The 22,816-nt window shown below is 38.1% G+C and overlaps 1 protein-coding gene across 2 annotated transcripts in view; it reads left to right on the forward strand.

The window, feature by feature from the left end:
- FILIP1L (filamin A interacting protein 1 like) overlaps positions 1-22,816 on the forward strand; it is a 198,563-nt gene that overhangs the window by 116,967 nt on the left and 58,780 nt on the right. For both annotated transcript variants that reach the window (XM_074158427.1, XM_074158418.1), the window contains exons 5-6: positions 2,972-3,145; positions 10,168-10,346. In XM_074158427.1, the coding sequence (XP_074014528.1) occupies positions 2,972-3,145; positions 10,168-10,346 (353 nt within the window). The remainder of the gene's footprint in view (positions 1-2,971; positions 3,146-10,167; positions 10,347-22,816) is intronic.

Consider the following 22,816-nt stretch of genomic DNA (forward strand, 5'->3'; position numbering starts at 1 on the left):
AAGCAGAGAACTCACAAAACTTCCCTATTTTGCTGCCCCATTCTAAGTACACTGAATACAAAGTATTTGTAAAACTTATGTGGAGAACATATTAGAGATCTTTAAGATCTGTTACTTAATTATTTCTTATCTCCCCTCTCCTATGAAGTTATGAGCATGACTCCCTATGAATCAGTATGCGCCAGATCAAAAGAAGTAACTCACTCAACAGTATTCTAACATCTTTTGCTACAAAAAATCAAGATAGCCATTTTACTTCCCATAATATGAAGCATAAATGTTGCATGCCACTTAGCCCACAAGATGCTGGATTTAAAGAGTGAGCATTTTTCTATTTGGAAAACAAGCCAACTGCCAAGTGGTAAATGATGCCTAACCTGGTAAAACGTAATTTCAGGAAGTGGGAACCAGATTTCCAGTGAGCAGGGAGAGTATTTCTGTGGCAGGCTGATTGCACAGACGTAGTGACAGCCACTTAAAGCTGCTCACGAGCAGAGGGAAGAGCAAACTGGCCAAAGTGGCATGAATGGGTGTATCACATCGTTTCAGAGTTTACTCACTAGACAGTACCTGGGTAGTTCCATTCTTAACATGTGTGTATATATTTACATAACAACTCACACATGCTTAACAGAACACACACACACGCAATATGAATATCTGATTCATGCGCCAATCTCTGAGGGTAGATCCAAGGCAAACTTCTACAGAATATTTCATTATGCAAACAGAACAATTTCCATGTTTGCGAAACACTTCTCTCCTGCTCACTTGCCCTTTAAAATTCAGATGTCACACACTCCTCGAAAAGTTCTCTCTTCCTCTCAAAAAAAGAGATGTGTGTATATATATTTATATACATATACTTATATTACACGCACAAGTCATCACATGTCTGTAATACAAATATATAAATATACATATATAAAAACACATGGACACTTCAATTCTTTAAAATTTAAAAGATTTAAAACTGGAACAGAGAGAAATGAGAAACTGGAAAACAATGAGCCTGACATGAACACTTTAAATCACGTCCGACATTCCAAAGGAAGCATTATGAATGAAAAAAGTGAGAAGTCATTTTTTTATCCCTAATTTTCCACCTCCTGTAATGCCAAATCAAATCTCTGAAGATCAGCTGTCAATCCAACCATAATTAAGTTTCAAAGTTAGATGCCATCACTCTCCGATTCCAGAACACTTAAAATGCACCAAGATCACTCTTGTAGGTTTTTTCCGCAGGTATAAGGATTAGAAATACATTATTTTTAATTCTTTTAACTACAGTCACAAATAGGGATACAGAAGTGCTCCAGCCAAGCCCAGTCAGACTGAAAGCGTTACCCTCTCCTGATACATCCATCTTTCCAATTTCCTCCCTTCTTATTCTACCCTTCTAGGATTAGCATGTGTGTTGCTCTGTTTTTAACTGAGATAGTTGCAGACAATGGATGTTTGAGACAGTTCATTTAGTTACATCGCTGTAACGGAGACAGGGGGCAACCTCCACCACGGGAGGATGCAGTGGGGCAGGGCAGGGGAAGGAGATGGACGCAGCCCTAGGGGAAGTGGTGACCTAACCCAGATTCACCCCCCGTGGAAATATTCCCATAATCAGATACTCTCATGAAAAAACATTATCATTAGAAGTGGGACTTCAAGAGAATTAGCACAATACTCGCAGCTAGTAACTTTGCTATAAAGATGTGCTATAAAGATCCATGCCCCAACATAACATCTAGGAATTAGCAACTTTGCAGCAAAGAAGTGTTCTTGGTGGTTTGTTTTGTTTTTTAAAGAGCAAAGAGAATCTATAGATCACTTCAAATACTTCAGATAAATACAGCATGTTTCTCCAGCACGGAGCATGGACTTAGAGAGCAGTGCTGTATGATCGGAAGAAGGTATGTGCACCTGCCAGCTTGTGCAAGTATTTCTGAAATACATACATAGAAGAACATACTATAAACATACCTCAGCATATATCATATCTACTCTTTGGTAACAGGATGACATCAGATATTTTATACGATTAAGGACACAAATGCAGTGACATTAAAAAATTAAAAAGTATAATGAAAATTTTTAGGCTATACTTTTTAAAACTACATGATTTTTGGAAACCATGTAACAACAACACCTTCATGTAATCATGATCTTCTGAAATGCTTTTTAGCATGCACTCATAAATTGAGAATAACCTTAAAGCAGCTACTTCCAAAAAACTTGATGCTGCCAGGTTACTTATTTCCTGAAAGCATGTAACGTGAGTGTGTGCACCACACCTACATGCCTACAAATACATAAGGCACGGTCTCACCCATGCATGCACACATACACATACATGCACACAGGACCGCACTGCCAGCTTTGAAGGAAATTAGTCTAGTTTTTAAGAACTGCCATTATTGCATGGCTTTGGAATGCATGTTGCAAAGGGTCACATCCCCTGCACTGCACACCTCACTACATCCATTGCTCAAACGAGCTCAGCATAACAACAGAAGCAGACAACCCCAGGTGGGTTTAAACTACAGAAGCCACCTTCGCACCCAGAATATATAGAACGCACAACGCCTCCAGGCTTCAAGAACCATTCTAATATCTTTCACTAACAATTTAAAATCAGCTTCTAATACCAAAAGTCACACTTTGCCCTGAAATTTTGTGTTGTGAATGCTACACACTGGTTGAGAAACAGCAATATGATCTAATCACTAATAAAATACTTCAGCATTGATGAGGGTTCTGGAGACGTTGGAGTTTATGCAGAACTAATAAAATACAAAGACCTATACTTCCCTAATGCTTTTTAACTGTTTTCATGTTACTGACTATTCTGGGACACTTCACATCCACAACATTCTTTAAATTAAAGTTTTTTAGTTTTCTCAAAATCAAAAGTAGAAAGCCAACGTGTACACATGCACAGTTTAACAAAATAAAACCTTATTTTGTGTTTCTGCAGGCTCAAGATGAAGTTATAGGAGTACTTAAGGCTGAAAAAATTGACTTGGCTTTGCTTGAAGCACAATACGGCTTTGTTACTCCCAAGAAGGTGCTAGAGGCCCTCCAGCGAGATGCTATTCAAACAAAGGCTGAGCAATGGCAAGAAGATATCTATGAAAAGCCTATGGGAGAGGTATGGACATATAATTGATATTTAGCCATAGTTCCCACCAAATTCAAAAGAAAATATCTCACTGACTTCACGGAAAGAAAGCAAACGAGTTCTAAATCTAGAATCCAACACAAGTGTGATAGCAGAACAAGGCCCAGGGTCCAGTGGGGTCCCTAATAACAACAGGGATCTAACGATCCTCATTTATACTGCACACTGGGGGCTTTAAACATTGACAGACATGATTTTGTCTAACTCAAACTCTGACAGTCAGCTTTCTATTTTTGACACTGTCTTCTTTTTTCCCCCCTTTGTTATCCAAATTTACAACCCATACAAACAGATGCCTCCTTATTTGTCTCATTGAGGCCACCTTACCAATGGCTGGTAAGGGTCCATTCAGCTGTCTACCTTTACATATCCCAGCTCCCACTAATTCTGTAGGAGTCACAGGTATACCTGCTTGGTCTGAGTAGGTACTGTAATGAGCTGTCATCAGAAACTTCATCCAGGCAAGTTTCTAATATTCTCACATTATACCTATGTAATCTTTAACTACACTGCAGCAGCAGCCATACTTTCTGAACAATGTAATCTGAATTTCATTTCCACCCTGCAATGCAAATCACTGGATATAAAAGTTCCCCTCATAACAGAATATGTTTTTTTCCAAAGTGTCTCCTCTTAAGTTTACATAAACATTTTTCATCTACTGCTCAGTACAGATAATCATCTTCAAAATAAAAGCAGAAATTATGAATAAAATTCTTCTACCAAGTGTTCTCCAAGCTTTCTGAAAAGACATGTACCTAAGGATACAGAGTTCATTTCACAGAAAATTATGTCAGGCAAAAGGTCAACACTCATTTCAGAGGCTCAGAGGTTAAAATCTCTGACTATAATCTGAAACAGATAAAGTTCAACTGTGGAGGTTAATTTATTTTAGAACATTGTGGCATTATGTCACAGAAACTTTGAGTACAAATGGAAATGATTTGAAGAGAAGTCAAAAAAAGTTTGAAAACATAAGTTCAGTCTGTTACTTTACATAAGTTTATACATGCTTTTTCCTTCTTACACTTAATGGCAGAGAAAGGATTTCTAACACCACTGGATCTGGCAATTCCAAAAGGCAAAGGTAAACATCCTGAGAGCAACTGAGACGCTAGAAGGACCCCCAGACACTTCGTATATCTTGGTATACCAAAGGATGCCGTAATTGGCAGGCATTCCACAATTTCAGTTTCAAAATCCCACCCAAATTAAGTCAGAGACCCATTGAGTTTTTGTTTCGATTTTTTAAACATTTATAAAAACCAAGAGGGAGGTGGAAGCAGACACAAAGTATGAGAACCAACAATTTGAATTCCCTCTTTGCCACCATGACAATATACCTTCGTATACAGATACCTTTCTATCTGCCTACAAAATCTCTGCTGATCCAGTTTCTATAGAGCATGTGTCTCTCACCCTTGACAATTTAGCCTTGTAGTCCTGAACACAGAGGATCTTCCCAAAACTCAATTGAAAAATACACAGAAATCCAGAAGGCACCTGTAAGATTACGGGTCCTTTAACATTTTCTTATAAGCCACTCATCTATCCTAAATTTTATGAAGTTTCTTGGCAAATTTGGTTCAGAAGGTAGTGGGAAAGTTTGGTGACTGGACGGCTTTACTCACTAGGGACAGGATTCGTGGGCGAAGAAATGTAGCAAAATAGAAAACAGTAATACATCTTCCTTTGCAAAATCTATGATGAGTGTGACAGACGAAAACCATGTCTTCCTCGGCTATGAGGAAATTTTTTAATTTTTTTTGAAAGAAGAGGATTTTTTCAGCCCAATTTTTTCTACAGCTATTTCTTTCTGCAACCTAACAAATGCCAGATAAGCTTACTCTAAACTCTAATTCCTCACACTTGAGGATACAATAAATTGTTTTATGTTTAAAGCAAAGAAAATAGACTTTAACTTTGGGTTTGCTTCTCTCTGACACAAAGGCCTGAAAAGCTTTTCCACCTTTCATGGTTTATAAATTTAGATCAATTCATGAAAAAAATCTGCCTTCCGATCACTTGCCACTTCTCTAGAATAGAAAAAGAATGGTATTCAACATTCTACTAAATACAGAATAATAGCATAAGAACATTTTTCCCAGATTCAAAAATAAACATTTTTTAAAAAAGAATCAAAAAGCCAGAGAAGGTGATGTAGGAAGAGAGAGACAAAGAGGAAAATGCTGCACAATTTATGGTGTCTTTTTCTCATGCTTCAAACCTTCATGGAATTAGAAAGCCAATTCTGGTTTCTAACTCTCCCCAGCTTCCAACAACACGGTCAAAGAAAAAAATATCTGGTCCCTCGCTGTTTGAAATGTGATGAACAATACCTCCTATCACTTTGAGAACTCCTCTAAAAGCAGCAAAACTAGAGGAAAGCCTATATTCTGCATCCATCAAGGATACTTCAAAATTTAATCCGTTTTTAAAATCCCGGTGCCAATCAATTCAGGGAAAGATGCATCCTCATCAGCCTTTTAACAAAGTATATCTGATTGCATTCACACAACATCTTACAAGGGCTGGTCACAACTTTGCAACAACGACAGCTGTAGGGCACCAATAAGTTAGTAATAGGAAGAGACTAGAAACAATAATGTTGACAACGTGGCATGCAGGAAAAGCAGAGCAACATAGGCGTGTGGAAATTTGGCTCAGCTAGGGTTGAAAAAGACAAGGAAGGAACCGCTCCCATAATCTCCAGTGATCTTAAACTCGAGATTATACACTTATAAATAGTGACCGTGAGGATATTGTTAACAGGAATAATATTTCACTGAACTTTGGATAAAGAAATGTAACTAACCTGGATTTTATTCTGGCACAGTGCCAAACACAAAACAGTCTAAAAACAGAAAGACGAAAAGTTCGGTTCCAACTTAATGGATGAGAGACACACCAGGCTAATCTGATTTCAGATGAGTTGGTGGCAAAATGTATGTAAATGATTAAATTCCTGTGAATTTTTAGCTTGCTGAACTATTCACAGTTACGTAAGACCATGCCTCTTATTTTCCATTGTATTGTACAGTATGTTCAAGTATTAATTCTAGCAAAAAGCCCATATGGTTAGCAAGAACAAAACAACAAATCACTTAATTAAGATTTTATCACTTTAATTTTCAACAGAAGACATTTATACTGCTGCTTATTAGTCCTCTGTGGTTTGTAGCCAAGAACTGTATATGCTGAGTAAACGTGTGTGCATACATATAAACGGATATTTCTCCATGCGCAGATTTAGCATTTGGACAGAGTAATTTGAGGAACCAGGGGCTTCTGGAGACCGCTCCTCTGAGAGGATCTCACACTAACAGGGGTTCACACAACTTCTCTCTCTTCTCTGCTGGATATGTCGGAGTCAGCCGCTAGATCTCACAAGGAAAAGGCAAGAGTCAAATTTGCTCCCCAGGGAAGTGCCCTTATCTTGCAAAGGGACACAAAAAAGTTTCCAAACAAAACACACAGGAGTGCTGCAAACCGGTACCAGACTCTGCTCGGTTCTGCAGGGAGGGAGAGGCATGCTGCACAATAACCTACACAAGTGTCACAAGGCCAAATGCCCATACCCGTTATGCAGCTTACATGCAGATCTCAAGTGTCTGCGTTAATTGTGATGTAGGATTTGCTGCCTCTCCAGTTCTTTTCTCTATCAACTACCTGTACCAGGAGACAGGTCCAGCACCTCTTCTCTTCTCTCCCAAGTGGAATGCCAAGTTCTTGCTCTCCACCTTGTTCCCAGCCACAACTGCCACATGCCAGCTGCAAATACTCATGGTAGGACTGATTTGACAGCATTCTTGAAAAGAAATCCCAGAAGCATCTTCTAATCTGAGAAACAGGAGAAATCTGCAACATGAAAACAGCTTTGAGGCAGCAGCTTATTGTTCTTTTACCCACTTTCAAATTCCTCATTGCCCTTCTCTGCCTTGAACACACACCTCTCCCATTCCAAAAACCAGCAAAAAACTGCTGATCTCAACACTGACAAAAGCACAACTGTGAAGTAAAACACACTGGCACTGCTCACTCAGAACTGCTAAACAAAAACCTGGACGGAGTGACTACCTTTCTTCTTGCATACTTGCTGCTCGGATTACCTCTTGAATTAACCTCTCATACCCATTCAACAAATACTCTAGAGCAAACAAAATACACTGAACCCATAAAACACTGCTGGCAGGTCCCACACCCTTCACACCCAACAGTGCAGAAGCAGAACTATTTTCTATTTGGTTAATGTTGTTTATGTTGATGACTAACCCTCATCTCCATCAGGCATTTATATGTTTGGAAACAGGAGTCATTAGATTTATGATCAGCTTGTAGCCAGAAATCTCAGTGTTTTCTTACGATAGCAATTTACACATCCCCTCAGGTTCTTACATATACTTTTGCAGCAGTGGTCCAATCCACACAAATGCATCACTTTACTTTCTTAACCCCATCCATGCAGAAGGCCTGCCAAAAGGAATCAGAAGTTCACACCTTTGCCTTCTTCCCCACCTGATGTCGCAATGAGGGCTGGTACCAGCAAACTCAATCGTGCAAGGCTGATGCGCAGTTCATATCAATTTAAGTAAGACAGGACCACAGTTGCAAACAGCACCACACGAGAACTTCATAAAGAAACAGGAGACAGGTTGCCTTCTGAGTCACCTGACAGCATGACCTTTAAAAAGGTGAAGATCAGAAACTGGGGTGATGGTGCTTCATGCACCTGTGCAATAGCTGTTCCAAAAAACCCTCCAAGAGAAAGGTTGATTAAACACACTGAAAATTCTCTGATTCCGGTAAGGTAGTAGCTGAACAAAAGATTTTAAGTTTTGAAATTTCCTCTTCTGGCGGAAGAGAGGAAAGTGTGGAGAAATTCAAAATGGCCAGTTTTCTTCAAGCCGACCTTTTAAGGCAATCAGTTTTCAACTTCTGTAGAAGACATAGAAAACAGAGCCAAGAGATTACTGTATAAGGCTGCAGTTGCTCACTGACAAAGCTTGCATATGCAAGGGTTTAGGTAAGAAATGTTTTCCCAAGAGAGATCCTACTTGAGGATGATGACTCCAGAAAGCACTGACCCTGCTGGTGTAAAAGTGTGCAAATTATGAGTGAACAAGAGGAAAAAAACCCAAACACCTTAACAGCCTGCTATAAGAACACCACAATACAGCCGAAAAGGACAGTCATAGGTTTCTTTACATTTTTTGATCATTTGTGAAATAAGCTCAGCTATGTTGGAACAGAAAAGACACTCTCTAAAGTCATAGCAGAAAGAATGGGCAATTCTCAAAATGGTCCAGATTTCTGTTGGAATATTTTGGACTCAAACCATCTTCAAAGTCTTGTCAATGGTTTCTTTTTCCTTATTCATAGCAGTGTCACCAAAAAAAATTTAACAATGATTTACAAGAAACATAAGAGAATATATAAAGCTTAAAAAGAAGTTGAAGTAAACAAGAGAAGACTTGGAAGCCGATGCAAAAATTGAGGATATTCTTACTCATTCAAGAAATTCAATTTTAGGCATTCCAGCTCTGTCTATCATTGCTTCTATTGGCCAAACTGAATAAACATGAGGAAAAGATAATTAATCATACTCCTTGGAATTAAATTGTCCAAAATAAGCAGTGGCCCTAAGAATCTGAAGCCCCAGTGTTTCTTGTGGCACGTGAAATTCCTTGTAGGGGAAATATTGGAGAACCAGAACCAGTCTTGCTTCCCACGCTGCTCATTTGTGAATTCTTTCCTATTAATAGAGAGAAGCACTGCAAAGCAGCTTGACCTACTAGAATAGATTGTGGTTGAAAGGAAGCACTGGGCTTTAAGCTCAAAATTTCTCTTTTCCAAAAAGGATACGAGGATTTCTATGTTGACCTGATGGGGGAGGCAGCCTCCACAGGGCAAGGCGAATGAGCAGAGAACAAAGACTCTCACCAGTAAAGACTCTTCCCAGGTCTTTAGGTGGCCTCCAGTGAGCATTCCTCAAACTTCAGCTAGATCAGTAATGCCTAAGGAGGAAAACCCCTTCTGGTTTCATACATACACACTTGCATAGTTCCATCCATCACATACTGAATTCAAAATTATAAGAGAATCCTCAGAATGACAATTTTCTCTCAGTTCGTGGAAATCATTTTGTTTAACAGCATAACTCCAGTGAACAGTTATGTCAATACCTCTATGGCTTAGAAAAAACTAAAAATTATTACCAAAATCTAAACCAGATTATTTAAATTTAAAAATTACTATACAATAGGTAGAAGCTCAAAAAGAATACTTGGGGAAGGGGAGGGAATTTGATGTTCAGAGTGTGCTATAAAGGTGCCACCTGCAAGGCAAATCCCTTTACAATGTGTGAAATTTGAGGAACAAAACAGGAAATGCCACCATTAAATAAAAATACTTCCAACCATTTCAAATTTAGCACTTACTCATTCCAGAAACTCAGAGCCACGCACAGAGTAAGCACAGGAGACAGAAGTGTTTTCCACTCTTGGTTCTACCATGCATTTACTGTTAAACCAGAGGAAAACTGCTTTTTAATCTACCTGTCTCCCTTACAAAGCCAATTCAATGCTCTCATTTCCTGTGCAGCTACAAATGAGGCAGCTATTTCTATTCAACCAAGTTGGTCTACTTCTGTGTGAAGCAAAGACTTCTTCTGCCAGGACATCTGTTTCTCTACCGCAATGATCAATGAGAAAAGCACGGCCCTAGGAACAGTAACTGTTAATTAGTAGCTGTTGAGGATCAGTCATGGCAGGAGGAGGAACAGAAGGTGACTGAGGGTCCCACAAAACAGTACCTTAACTTATTTTTCTAATTTGACAGAAATAAATAACCCTTTCCAAACAGATACCAAAGGACCTGGCCATTAGACTATTAAATGCATTTTATATTATTAAGCCTCTCAAAGTCTTTCATTACTGAAAGGCTGAGCAAGTAAGAGCTTCAAAAGACTTCAGGAGTTTTTGCTTTTTTTGTAGCTTGATAAAGTTGTAGAGAAACAGAAAGAAACTCACAGACGAATGCTGGAGCAACTTCTAATGGTGGAAAAATCGCACAGACAGACACTGTATGAACTAGAAGAGGAGAAGAGGAAGCACAGCAAATACATGGAAAAAAGTGATGAGTTTACAAACTTCCTGGAACAAGAACGTGAAAGGTAAGGTTACCTCTTGCCATAGTACTAAGAAATACCTACAATTTAACATTTCATCTGAGGATCCATTCACTAAAAAATCAGAAATATTTGCAGAGTCGTATTTTGACAGTTCAGCTGTGAAAACATGACTGATTACTCCTACATAACAGTAGTGTCTACATCTCCACAAGCAGGTGAGGTAAGTCAAACGGTTAGCAGATTAATCTGCACTGTGGCAAGATGACCGGGATGTTACACTACAGAGAATACAGGGAGATAGGCAAATGTGTAAAGTTGCAACCAACATGAAGCAAGTGAACCTTTCAGCATGTTTAAGATGCTCAGTGTACACTACAGTATGTAATGGAATATGAAATCAGGTATGCAGCCTTTGATGGCAGAAGAAAAAGACATGAGGAAAAGTAGGTGGTGTTGGGACAGACCATAGAACTACAGAGTGAGGAAAGCAAAGGCAGAGAATAATTTACAGAAAGCTTTGAAAACAAGAATGCCATAATGTTCTTATATCAGGATTGGCATAAAAACCATAAATCCAACTTCATTTTTAAGCATAACCTAGAAGCGCCACAGCTCGTTTAAGCACGGTGTGAGGGTTTCACCACCAATTCTCAGAAAGGTTCGGAAGAATATAATGTCATTTACTGTCTTTAAAAAAGCCACTTTAAAATACGGCTTCTCTGAATCTGCAGTAAAACTGAACACATCTTAAGGGGAAAAAAAAAAAAATTACCAAAGAACTTTTCTTATTCCCTGGATAGCTACACCAGAAGATAGGAGAATATTGTCTCTGTTTCCTTTCGCTTAGGAACAGCTTCCAGATGGAAATGTTTGGGTGTGAGAATGTCAAGCCTATTCTAAACTCACATTATGCACAGATAATTCTTCCTCTGCTTCGCCTGTGTAACATCATGTTCCATGCATTTTGGCAGTGTTCACCCTTCGCGCTACACCTCTCTCCTGCAGGTCTATCAAAGATAGCACATATGCTTCCCACTGAGTACACAGCCATATTTATGGATTGCAATTAAAGTTGCTGGGCAAAAATACACCCTTTGCTTCTCAGAGAAATGTATACAGATGCAGGCAAGCACAGGAACACACAAAAAAGCACATACCAAGTGCCCCCACAAGGCAGAGAACTGACATTTTTCTCTAAGAACTGTTTTTGTGAAGCATCATATCACCAGGAACCAAAACCTGAGATGAACGGAAGTTTTCACCTCTGCTGTCTTTTTCTCAAAAACTATGAGACACTCTTCTCTTAGAGACCGAGCTAAACAACTGCAGTTGCTAAAAGTGGCAAAATGTTACATCAGACACGTGCTCACACAGCAAGAAAAGCTACACAGAAGGAAAGACTAAGCATCAGAGTACTTTTTTTCTTGTGAAAACGGGGTAGACATGGGATTAAAACTCTCTTCCCTGCCCCTCCTCCATATTCCCCCCAAGAAGACTATAAAACATTTACCACTATTGTCTGCAACATTTTGTCTATCTGACTGGAAAAAAGGGGAACAGGGGAAGGGAAATACTGAGGTGCCTAATGAGACCTTAGAGGATGTAATAATAGATTTCAGATTAAGTCTCAATTTTTGTATTTTCTTTGGAGGACGTATTTTATATGGAAAACCTTAAGGGGGTGTGATGTCACATATTGAGCTGATTCCAAAACGTTTGCCAAGTAATGCTGCCATCAAGATCTCCACGCAATTGCCTGCCATAACAGAAAAAAAAAAAAAAACCCCAAAAAAACAAAACCCAAACCCCAAACAAAAAACAACAAAAAAGCCCACAAGCAAAAAAACCACTCAGCAAGTTAAGGCACAGTTCTTTCTACATTAGCCTGCCTGACCTGACATTCAGGACACACACTGCGAAGTGACCTTTTCTTCCCTTTCAAAAACTTTAGTCCAATTTAAGTCTTCTCAGGATGTGAATTTTGCATTTTGATTAAGAACAAATAGAACTCTATGAAACGTTTTATATATAAAGCAATGACAAATGAATTTTTGCCCCTCCCCCCCCAATTCCTCTGAAAATATCAAGGAGTTTTAAATATTACGTAAGCAGAGTCATTCCCCATTTTCTGAATACTGAAAGGAAATTAAGGTATGAGTGGAAGAAACCAGTCACAGGTACCTTGGGGTAAAAGGGTTAAATTGGAGGAAAGGAAGAAATCTCCCAATGTATAGGTGTGTCCCATCTTCAGACTTTCTATGTACTATATAGACTCTTAAATATGCAAAGGGCAAAGCTTTATTATGAACATACACCCATTAAATTAGTGAATGTTGTTCAACAGGACAGGAAAAAAATAGCAGGTTGCTCATAAGCAATGTAATAGATTTTTAAAGGCAGTTATGATAAATGATAAAAAGGAATTCAGAACTGTGCAGGTTGGTATAGCAGCAATTAATAATATCTTTAAACTAAAGATTATCTACTAAGATGAGGGGTGTTTTTCTACAGGGAGGAAAGCCATCATAATGTGTTGCTTTAGCTCTTAATTCACACTCACAAAGATCATATAGACCACATAGTCCAGAGAAGAAAACACAATTGTTTACATATAAGATAATCCCAACATTTCCTAAAAGGAAACTTACTCCTTATGCTCTAAGCAAGTGAAAAAAACATAAGCTAGCCAACCAAACACTATACCACTTTATCAGGCATTTCTTCTAAAAACATTAAGTAAAGGGCATTTTCAGTGTTACGATAAAAGTTTTTATTGTACCCATCTGAAGGGTCAGCATTCACCAAGCATAAAAAACGGAAGCTAACCTGCAAAAGTCTCACAACTGTAGTCTTTCTCATCTAACAAAACACCATAAAACACTGTGGTTGTTGCTCCAGCTGCTGCACACCTCAAGCTCAGGCAGTTAATATGATGCTCTGTTGAGTGATAAAGGCTAGAAGGGATCTCCTAATGTCTCCAGCACAACCTGCTGAGTGCAGGGCTAACTTCAGTTCAGACCCCTGTCCAGCTAACTATTGAAGATCTTCAAGGGACAGTGATTCTGTTGGCTGCCAGGGCTCTTGATGCAGTCTTTGCCATCCTCACCAGGAGACCCTTTCCCTCAGTTTCATTGTAGATATCATTCTAGTCTGGCTTCTGCCCCACGTTCAACTGAAACTGCTCTCATTAAAGGCTCAATAACTTCCACTCTGGCAAACCTCTGAATCTAATCCATCTTCATTGTCTCTGATCTTTTCACTGTCTTGGACACAAATGAGTTTTAAGCACTTCCTTGCCATCATACCCACACAGGGTTTCTGCATCTCCAGCTAGACTCATTTCTTTAAGTGTCTCCACAGCGTAATCTGAGTTGAAAACTTCTCATTGTCCACCTCTGCTTTGTCCATAGGACTCCACGGGTCTTATTCTCTAGGTCTTCTCCTTTATCCGTGCTTCTCCTCACAGAAACTCAAAGCCAGCCATTATCTCTATATTAATGACTCAAATCTACTACAACAACCATCACATCAACAAATCTCACCATTTGTGAGCAACCTGCCATCATCCCCAACTCCATGAGACCAGAAGGAAACCCACTTTTTTATCTCCCTGCCCTCAGCTTCATCCTTAAGATTCTCTAATAAATACCTCAGTCCTTAAAACTGGGGTAACAAAGTCATACTACTTATCACTTGACCTGTCATACCTAGGCACATTTTCCACATGACCTCAAAAATTCTCTCATAGCATGTCCAAGAAAATAAAAAATAAAATTAAAAACAAACAATGCCCCTCCCCACCCCCAAAAAACCCCACCAAACCCACACAAATAAACCAAACATATCTTTCCGTCCATCCAAATAACTAAATCCTTTTACAGGCCCTCACTTCAAAAATATTTTTTTATCATTTCCACATTAGCTATTTCACCCCTCTATGTCTCTTCACTGGATGCACTCTCATTACTGCATTAAAGCTATGTATTTCCTCTTGTGTACTTTCACAGTACACCCTTACTCTCTCATGCGATGTTATTACATGGACTAAACATCACACTAAAAATGTACCAAAATTAAATCATACTATGTTATAATACTGCTCAGGTATTAGTAAGGTATGAGTAACCTATGAGTAGGTAAGAAAGGTGTTTTCATAAAACTGAGCATTCTAGGTTACGTGGCTTGCTTTGTTTTTTTGACAGTATCAGGTGAAAGTAATTGCTACACACAGTAGGTCAAGTGAGCAATGCTTGAAAACTGGGACAGGGCATCAAGAAGAGAAGGAACCATCACAGCTAAAAGGTGAAGCGTGTTAGTATGTTGTCAGCGTAACAGTGCTGTACTTTTTATTCTGACACATTCACACGTTGGAATAACAATATATTGCATGCCCAGTTCTGGAAAATTCAATATTCTATAACAGTGGGTATAATTAATATTTGCTGGTTTTCTTAATGAAGCCAATTATAAGAAGCAGGATCTTATCTCTATAGAAAGCTACAGTAAAAATAAACACTGTCGACTTATTTATTCTCTATGTGTTACCAGCAGTTTTTAATTTCATGCACACTGAACTATTGTTGTAGATTGCATTGTACTCAAATGCAATCATTTCCTTTAAGCTTTCTGGCAATGAGTTATATATATTACATATGCCTGAGACTATGTCTTGCAAGTTGTGAAATGGATGCCAGATCTCTGTACATTTGACCTTTTTCATGGGTATCTAGTGTTCTGTAGGTGAGTAAGAGAGACCCGCCACAAGCAAAACATTAGCATTCTTGTTCTGCATTACACCCCAATGGGACAGTCCCACTAATAATACCACTGAGGCACAAAGACAGACTCAAGGAAGTGATGTACACAGATTAATTACCTCATGCTCGTACGTGAAAAACTATGTACCATTGCACTACATAACTTCCAACAGATGTTGTGAAATCAAACCCTTGTCAAAATTCAAGGATTCAAAGATTTCTACAGCAGTTTCTGTGCATGATGGAAGGCTAAAATACTTTATCTTAAAGCAAATAAATTAATAAACCCCAGGTTAACAAAGGAATTAAAAAAATCAAAACTGTTAAATAATGTCTTGTCGTTATGTTTATTCAAAACAAAGACTAAGAATTAATACAAATAGAAACAGGGCTTTCAGTTCAGTGTTAACACAACTGAGAAATTCTCTAGATCCACGGTGCAATTCTAAATTATTCCACCTACTGTAATCAGCAAGCAGATGCAAGATCTAGGTGATAACCATTTCTCATGCAACTCCACTTACATTAGTGGAATGACAGAGAGACGTGAGGCTTATATTTGTTTTTTTTAATTGCTGAGCACATAAGCTGTCTGTTCACTGCTTCAGGTAAACTGTCACAATTACCAACCGATACTATCATTGCATACTTTGAGGCCGGGGAGAACACAATGGAAAACCTTAGTCAAATGATGTTCTCCTACACTGCTACCCTCTCTACCCTCATGAGTGGGGCATAAATCCTTCTGAAAGGGATGATCGTGGAAAACCACCCTGGGGATAGCTCTGGTCAGCACTTTCAACCATAGTGTCGGAGCCCGAAGGGAAAGATGATCTTTCTAAGATGGCAAGTCTCAGAATATTTACGGCTCTTGTAAATCAACACCAACTCCATATACTCTGTTTGGAACCTAACCAGTGACCAGCACGGACGATGAAGCCCTGGCCAAATATGCTCATGGTGAGGCACTGCCCTCAGTAATGGGGCACTCACTCTAGTCACCAATTTACATTTCCAAATAAGACTGAGTGTGCTGCTCCATGTGCAGCACAGCATAACTAGTCTAATCATAAGCAACAATAGAAGCGGATGACTGCACCAAGACCTGTGACCAAAAAAAGACACGGTGCACTTCTGATTCATTGCAGGGCGGGGCTGGGAGAGAGGGAGAAATTGGCACAGGATTTTGTAACTAGAGTTTGAAAAGGAAACACACAACATCAGATAGAGAGAAAAAGCTATAAGTTGTTCTCTGAGATAGAAAGTTTGACACTATCATAACTTTCCAGAACAAATTATTGCTATGGGAAAAGTTATACCCCTGTTCGAGTGTGGAGGAGGAGAAATCTCAATGAAGTTAAGACCTTTCTCGTGGCAGAAAATTTTAAGTGACTTATATGTGCTATAATTAGTTTCATATCCTAAGAATGGGCAAGAGAAAAATGGCCATGAGAACACAGAATGCAGGTCACACATCAGTTATCAAGACCTGTGGTCTAAACTCATAACCAAGTTTTCCATGGCATACTATGAGCTTCAACGCATTTATGTCCAGCTACAAAATCTCTGAGCATTATATACACATTTGAAAGAAGCACGGATCTTCTCACTTGCACTTCCTTACATGCTATGCTAGCCTCCTTCCTCCTCATAACCTGGGAAAACACCTGAACAACACCAGCTGATCCTGTGGAAAACGAAATAACACCTAGCTGAAAGGGAGCCCATTCATCCTCCTTGCCCTTCAATTTGATTTGTATGCTAAGAATTTTAGGGTTATCAGAAAATTCTTAGCACTGTAAACGTTGTTCTGACGTATAAATTTATGACTACTAAGATGACTTTTAGGAATGTTCAGATCCTACGATTTGCATTTAAGTCATCAGGAAATTGGGACATTGCTTATTCAGATGTTTAGACAAGATTTCACATGTTTCTAATTTGAAAATTTTATCTTGCATCCAACTAGGGAACTAAGCAGCAAGACACACTCCCTGAAATCCTAAAATTCTCCCTTTTTTTCAATAGTCTTGCCAGCTAAACTCTGGATGTCTTTGTGTTCCGTCAGACAGGAGAATGAGTCAGTCTGTCCCTAACTGGCCTTCTAAAAAGGAAATTGAGAAGTTTGATGACATATTTGGATAAACACACTCACTGGATAAAGTTACTTAACTTTTTATATCTCTTTAAGTTTGCTATAAACCTTCAAAATCCGTATAGACTAGATTTAAGTATAGCCAATAAAAACTATAGATTATACGTAAACTTAATGAAAAGCACTATATTAAAACTCAAAGGACCTTGTAAACATACTCATCAAAGCTTCACCATTGTAACCCAGCACCACATCCATAAATCCATGTTATTAATTGCTAGTCATCCACAGCTCTTATTGAAATATCAGCCCTATATAGATCATCTTTGGTTCAGAACCCAGTTTTCTCATGCTCTATGAACACAACGTAACAGCCAACACTGTAGCTCTGACTGAAAGAGCAGCGAATAAACCCAGAGTTTATACAGTTCAACTCTCCTGAAAGGACAGTGAAGACTATTGTTATCATCTGTATGCGTTTTAGGTCTCCCTGAGTGCAGTATTTGGCCTAGAAATAAAAGATGGTTGAAATATATAGTACTGAACCTATAGATGGGCACAAAGACTGAGCTGATCTAGCTTCCTAAGCCTTCAGTTTACCAAAGGGTAAGGAGATTTAAAATAACTTTTTGGAAACCATCATTTCTTACAATAGTGAACATCCAAAGAGCATGATGTGTAACTCTATATATAGAGTTTTATTAAAGAAACGTACCTTAGAGTTTCAAGATCCTGACCTCTATGAATTCCCATCTTCTTTAACTCTGTATTAACTTCAGATGCAAAGAAAGAAAAGAAGGTACTCCAAATAACAGAGCTTTTACTTAAGTTTCATAAAATAAAACATTTATTTTACATTAATTATATATCAGGCTGTTTTTCATACATGCTTACAAGCATTATCAAATTTTAGGATTAGTCTGGTCTTAATTTCTTGTCTGTAACTAATCTTAAGTTAATTTCATATCATTTCAATTTCACCACTAGCATTTCAATAAAGTGTGTAGTTTAACGCTTACATATGTAGAGAGCTGAATCTCAAACCAGTATACACATTCTGGCCCTTGGGTATTTTGATTACTAAATGCAAAGATGGTTGGTTTTGTGATACCCAGGAGGCATCCAGAGCATTTCTCAGAGAAAACTGAGAAGGAGCTGTTTATGATAAAAATAACAACCTATGACAGAATTTGCAGAGCGCTTGAAGACAAAATTAGCTTTTTAGCCCCCTGACTACAAGACTGTCTCCATGGCTACATCTTTGAAGTGATCCTAGTACCAAAGCACAGGTTCAGGCAGCAAAGTAGCATGTCAGTAAATAATTGAGAAAATGATGCAGGAAGAAAGGGTTAAGTTTTATTAGACTTTGGAAAGACTTTTGGAACGGGACGCGCAAACTCTACCTAAAATAACACAAAAATAGGCTGCTGGTATTTAAGTTTAAAATGAAGATAAAAACTGCTTAAAATTAGCAGAAAGTTGGCAGGTGCAAAGGCACGCACAGTTCAGGATGACACATCAATTAGGGATGTAATCATTAAAACTGTATTCTTGGAAATAAAGCATTAAAGTAGCTAATGAAGTTTGACAAGAATAGCAAAGCTCTGTCTAACCAAACACCATTTCAACCAAACAAAGTTAAATAAAAAAATAAAAAAAAAGAAAAAAGGAACCAAGCCAAGGAACAAGGGTGCAAGGGTTCCTATACAAATGCAAGTCCAAGAATCCAATGTAAAAACGAGACTGTCTAGTTTTAAAAGTGGACATGAATAGAATGTACTTCTCAAAGTGTGTGAGAAGAAAATATTCAATGTAATGTGATTATCTATTGATAGAGTATCTAAATCAGAATAAGAAAACTAATTATTTTGATGTAGGCGCTGTACAGCTATAACAAAAAAAAAGGAAAGCACAAAAGTGGAGAGACTGAAATAATATAAATATATTTAACTCTGTAAAAGCATATCCAGACTTTCTGTGAGATGAAGTTCATATGTAAAGAGATAATCATGAGTGCTAGACTACTGACCATCAATCCAAAATAATGACACATCACATAGTGAGGAGAGATAGAAAGGGCAGAAACCTGCAGTTACTTTTACATGCTGGATAAATGTCACACTGGAGTGTAACAAAAAATAGCTATTTAAATACTCTTAACTGTTTGTAAAGTTTCTAATCATAAATTTCAATAGGAGGAGCAAGTTAGGGGTTTTGCTCCCACTGGAACCATAAACTAACCCACAGTGTAAATATTGGAAAGCCAGAGATTCTCAAATTCAACCTGTTTGAGGTAAGATGGAAGAAAACATAAAACAACTAACACAGCTAGCTTTAAGTCAGATATATACACATAATACTAATGGAAACTAATTAAATAAAGCATATAAAAGAGTAAACCCCTTCAAGGCACCACAGAAACAATTTAACAACACTGACAAAGCAGGTTCCATGTAATTGTGTATCAGCGAATCAAATACTCTAAACTAAAATACTCTTCCCAAAGCCAACTAAGCAATTTAACATCAGAACAAAAAAATTAAGTATAAAGACATCTCCAAGGGGAAAATATGTGCAAAGATAACACAAGAGCAGAAACACAAAGGAATAGAAATGTTAGTATGTTAAAATCCATCCATCCAAAGTGGGAAGTCTGCATCCTACTCAAAGTGGAGAACATGGAATTGCTCTGGACATAGTTCTCCGAACACTGAGGCATAAAATTAATTTGGTTCATTTGCCACAACCCTAGGTCTTTTACATTTGTATTTTTCCCTAACTGACAGCATTGGATTCCACTGTGTGGGAAGTCAAGGTTTTCACATTAGACTCTCTTTATGGAGAAAGAGTATGGGAAGCCACCTGAAGTTGAACTGATAATAGAAAAAGCTTTATATCAAATTTGTACAACACAAAGCAACAAGCTTACTAACACCTTACCAACACTGAACGGTATTTAAGTGTTCTAAAAAAACTTGAGAAACTGATGAATTATTAGTTGGTGGGTAACTCCACCCTTTAAAAAGCCAGAGAAATGGGAGGCAGCACTAGTTTTTAACAAGAGATTCTAGGAATAACTCAAGCAGAACTCAAGACCAATTCATTTGATTCACCAACTAATTAGAAGAAGCTATAGTAGAGAACTGACAGACATCAGACAAACATCAAATATTCCAGCCAGTTGAAAGAAAAGCAGAATCATGTGCCACGTTTGCTCTCCTTCCCCATCTGTCCTTAAATTGAGTAATGCTTTGCCCTTCTATCCTCCTGTTAATCCTGGTATCTGCACTGAAGCAAGACTAACTGAGCTCACAGCAGTTCATTTACCCCTTTCCCGGCATAAGTATGTTTTTCGTGCACTTTGACATGCATAAAACCAAAACTCAAGGGTCTGACTAGTTATTTACAATTGTTTGAAATAGATGTTTACATAGGCCAATATTTAATTGAGTTTCTTATGGCTGTGTGCCTATCCATCATCATCCCATTTTCTCATCCCTCAGCTAATTTCAAATGTAATGCAAGCAAGAAGCAAAAGACCTCTAAATTATGAAATTCCTACAGAGTTCTTGAAGATGGATATCTTTCAGTGTCCAGGATATTAAGCAAGAGTCCAGTTTGACCCCTGTAAAAGTACATTGCTGAAAAACTTTGTGTTCATCCTAACAGGGGGGAAAGCCTAGTAGCCTGCACATTATTGGACACTAAAAAAAACCAGCCATGAAACAAACTTCTATAATTCATTTTCTTTCACTATACAAACAGCGTGGTTCTTTTTTTTTTTTCCCCACAGCAAATAATGCTGTTTTTACAAACCTTACAGGAACAGCTGCCTATCCGTACTGTACCCAAATGAAGAAGTCAAGTCAGCATCTTGATTTGCTATTGCAAAAGCTGAATATTTGGATAGTTGTAGAACATCCCAATCTTCAATTTTTCCTTCTTTTCTTTCTAAAAATCAAAGAATGAGATTATAGGAACCTATACAAAAGTCTCCTGAAAACATCTATAATTAAATATTTAGTCAAATTTTCAAGAAATAAGTTCTATCATGTGGGGTCACGGTTTCTAAACAGCTCAGGCATGCAGCCTGCACTCTCTTAGAGAACTGCAAACCGACTTCTCAATGCATTCAGGCATGCAGCAGTTCATAACAAAAACGGGGACAGGAATGAAGATGCTGAGCTCACTGGAACAGTTCGGCTTTTAAAAATTATTTCAAAGCAGAGGTCTCCTATCTGTAAGAAGAAAGGGAGAGGCTGTTAGTTTTTGAAAGAAAAATACTGAAAATATCTTTGATTATGTTTATCTTAAAAAAGGCTTGAGAGAACATATCACAAGTGCTCTTCAGTTGAATCCACACAAAAAAATTAGTAAGGCAAAATGTATATGATGAATGTTTAAGACACTGAAATATCTTCAAGAATTAGGAGATAGGAGTACTTGGATCCCAATACAAGAAGACACTAAGACCATGATGGCAGAAAAAAACATCCTGAACCATCTGATCACCATTCCACTTTCTTGTAGCATCCAGACCTCTACCTTAATTAAGAAACTTCTCCTCATGTTATCTTGTTTGTTCAGCTGTTATAATTACAGCAGGAAAGGGAAAAGCTGATGATTTGCTGTATAACACTGAATAAGTCATTACACTTCCTTACTTAACACAAATACCTCACTTTCCTCAAGCGTAAAATGGAAGGACAACACAACATCGCAAGTCATTACTGATGCCAAGTCTTATTTACTGTCATTGTCTTATGTATTCTTCCTGAATGCAAGAGAGTACATACAACTATGTGCTACAGTTTATAAAGTATATACTAAGCAGACATTTCTGTGAAAGCACTGTGCATTGGTTTATTTTTTCTTTTTTTTTTCTTTTTTTTTTTTTTTAAAAAAGCTTATTCTGTTTGATCTATCTGTCCTTAGATACTTCAGTCCTTAGTATTAAAATAATTGAGTTTCATTTCCTTTCTGGTTCTTGTCATCAACTCTACAAAAAGTGCTTATTTTTGCAGTCATTATGGCCAAAGATGTATTTTTCGGTTGTAGCCCAAAAAGAATCCTAACCTTCACTTTCTCTTCAGACAATGTTTCCGTTTCTCCATTCTTATACAAAATATCCAGACTGTCTTGTAATAGGTATATTACATCCTCTTTCAGTAAGCTTCTTAACACGGAGCAAATTTGGTCCTCCTAGCGCTCATGTTTCCCTCTCTGCTTTCAACTGTAGCTGTAAATTATGTTCAGAAACAAAATGTAAACTTTGTTTCACGTTTGACATTAAAGGCATGATTCAGCTTATAGATAAAGACATCTAAGATAAGTGACTTTGTTCAGATGCCTCTGTTGTGAGGCAGGCGCCTAAGCTCCCAGCGGTGGTCCATGGAAACGCACTCATGACAACTCCACTCAATTGACTGAAGATAGGTGTCTTCACATGGACTAAAATCCAACTCTAAAAGTGGTAACGTGGGTTACTTATCTAGGGTCACTACTCCTTTCTGTAACCTCTCTTTGAATAGGCAATTTGAGAAATAAATCTTTACTGCACTGTTTACTGCATTTACAACAAAATCATTTGCAGCATGGTTTCTTGTACTTCTCCCTCATCTGCTGCTATTGACCACTGACTCTGACCCAGCTTCACCACT

This window comes from Numenius arquata, chromosome 1, assembly GCF_964106895.1.
Source record: "Numenius arquata chromosome 1, bNumArq3.hap1.1, whole genome shotgun sequence".
NCBI classification, from domain to species: Eukaryota; Metazoa; Chordata; class Aves; order Charadriiformes; family Scolopacidae; genus Numenius; species Numenius arquata.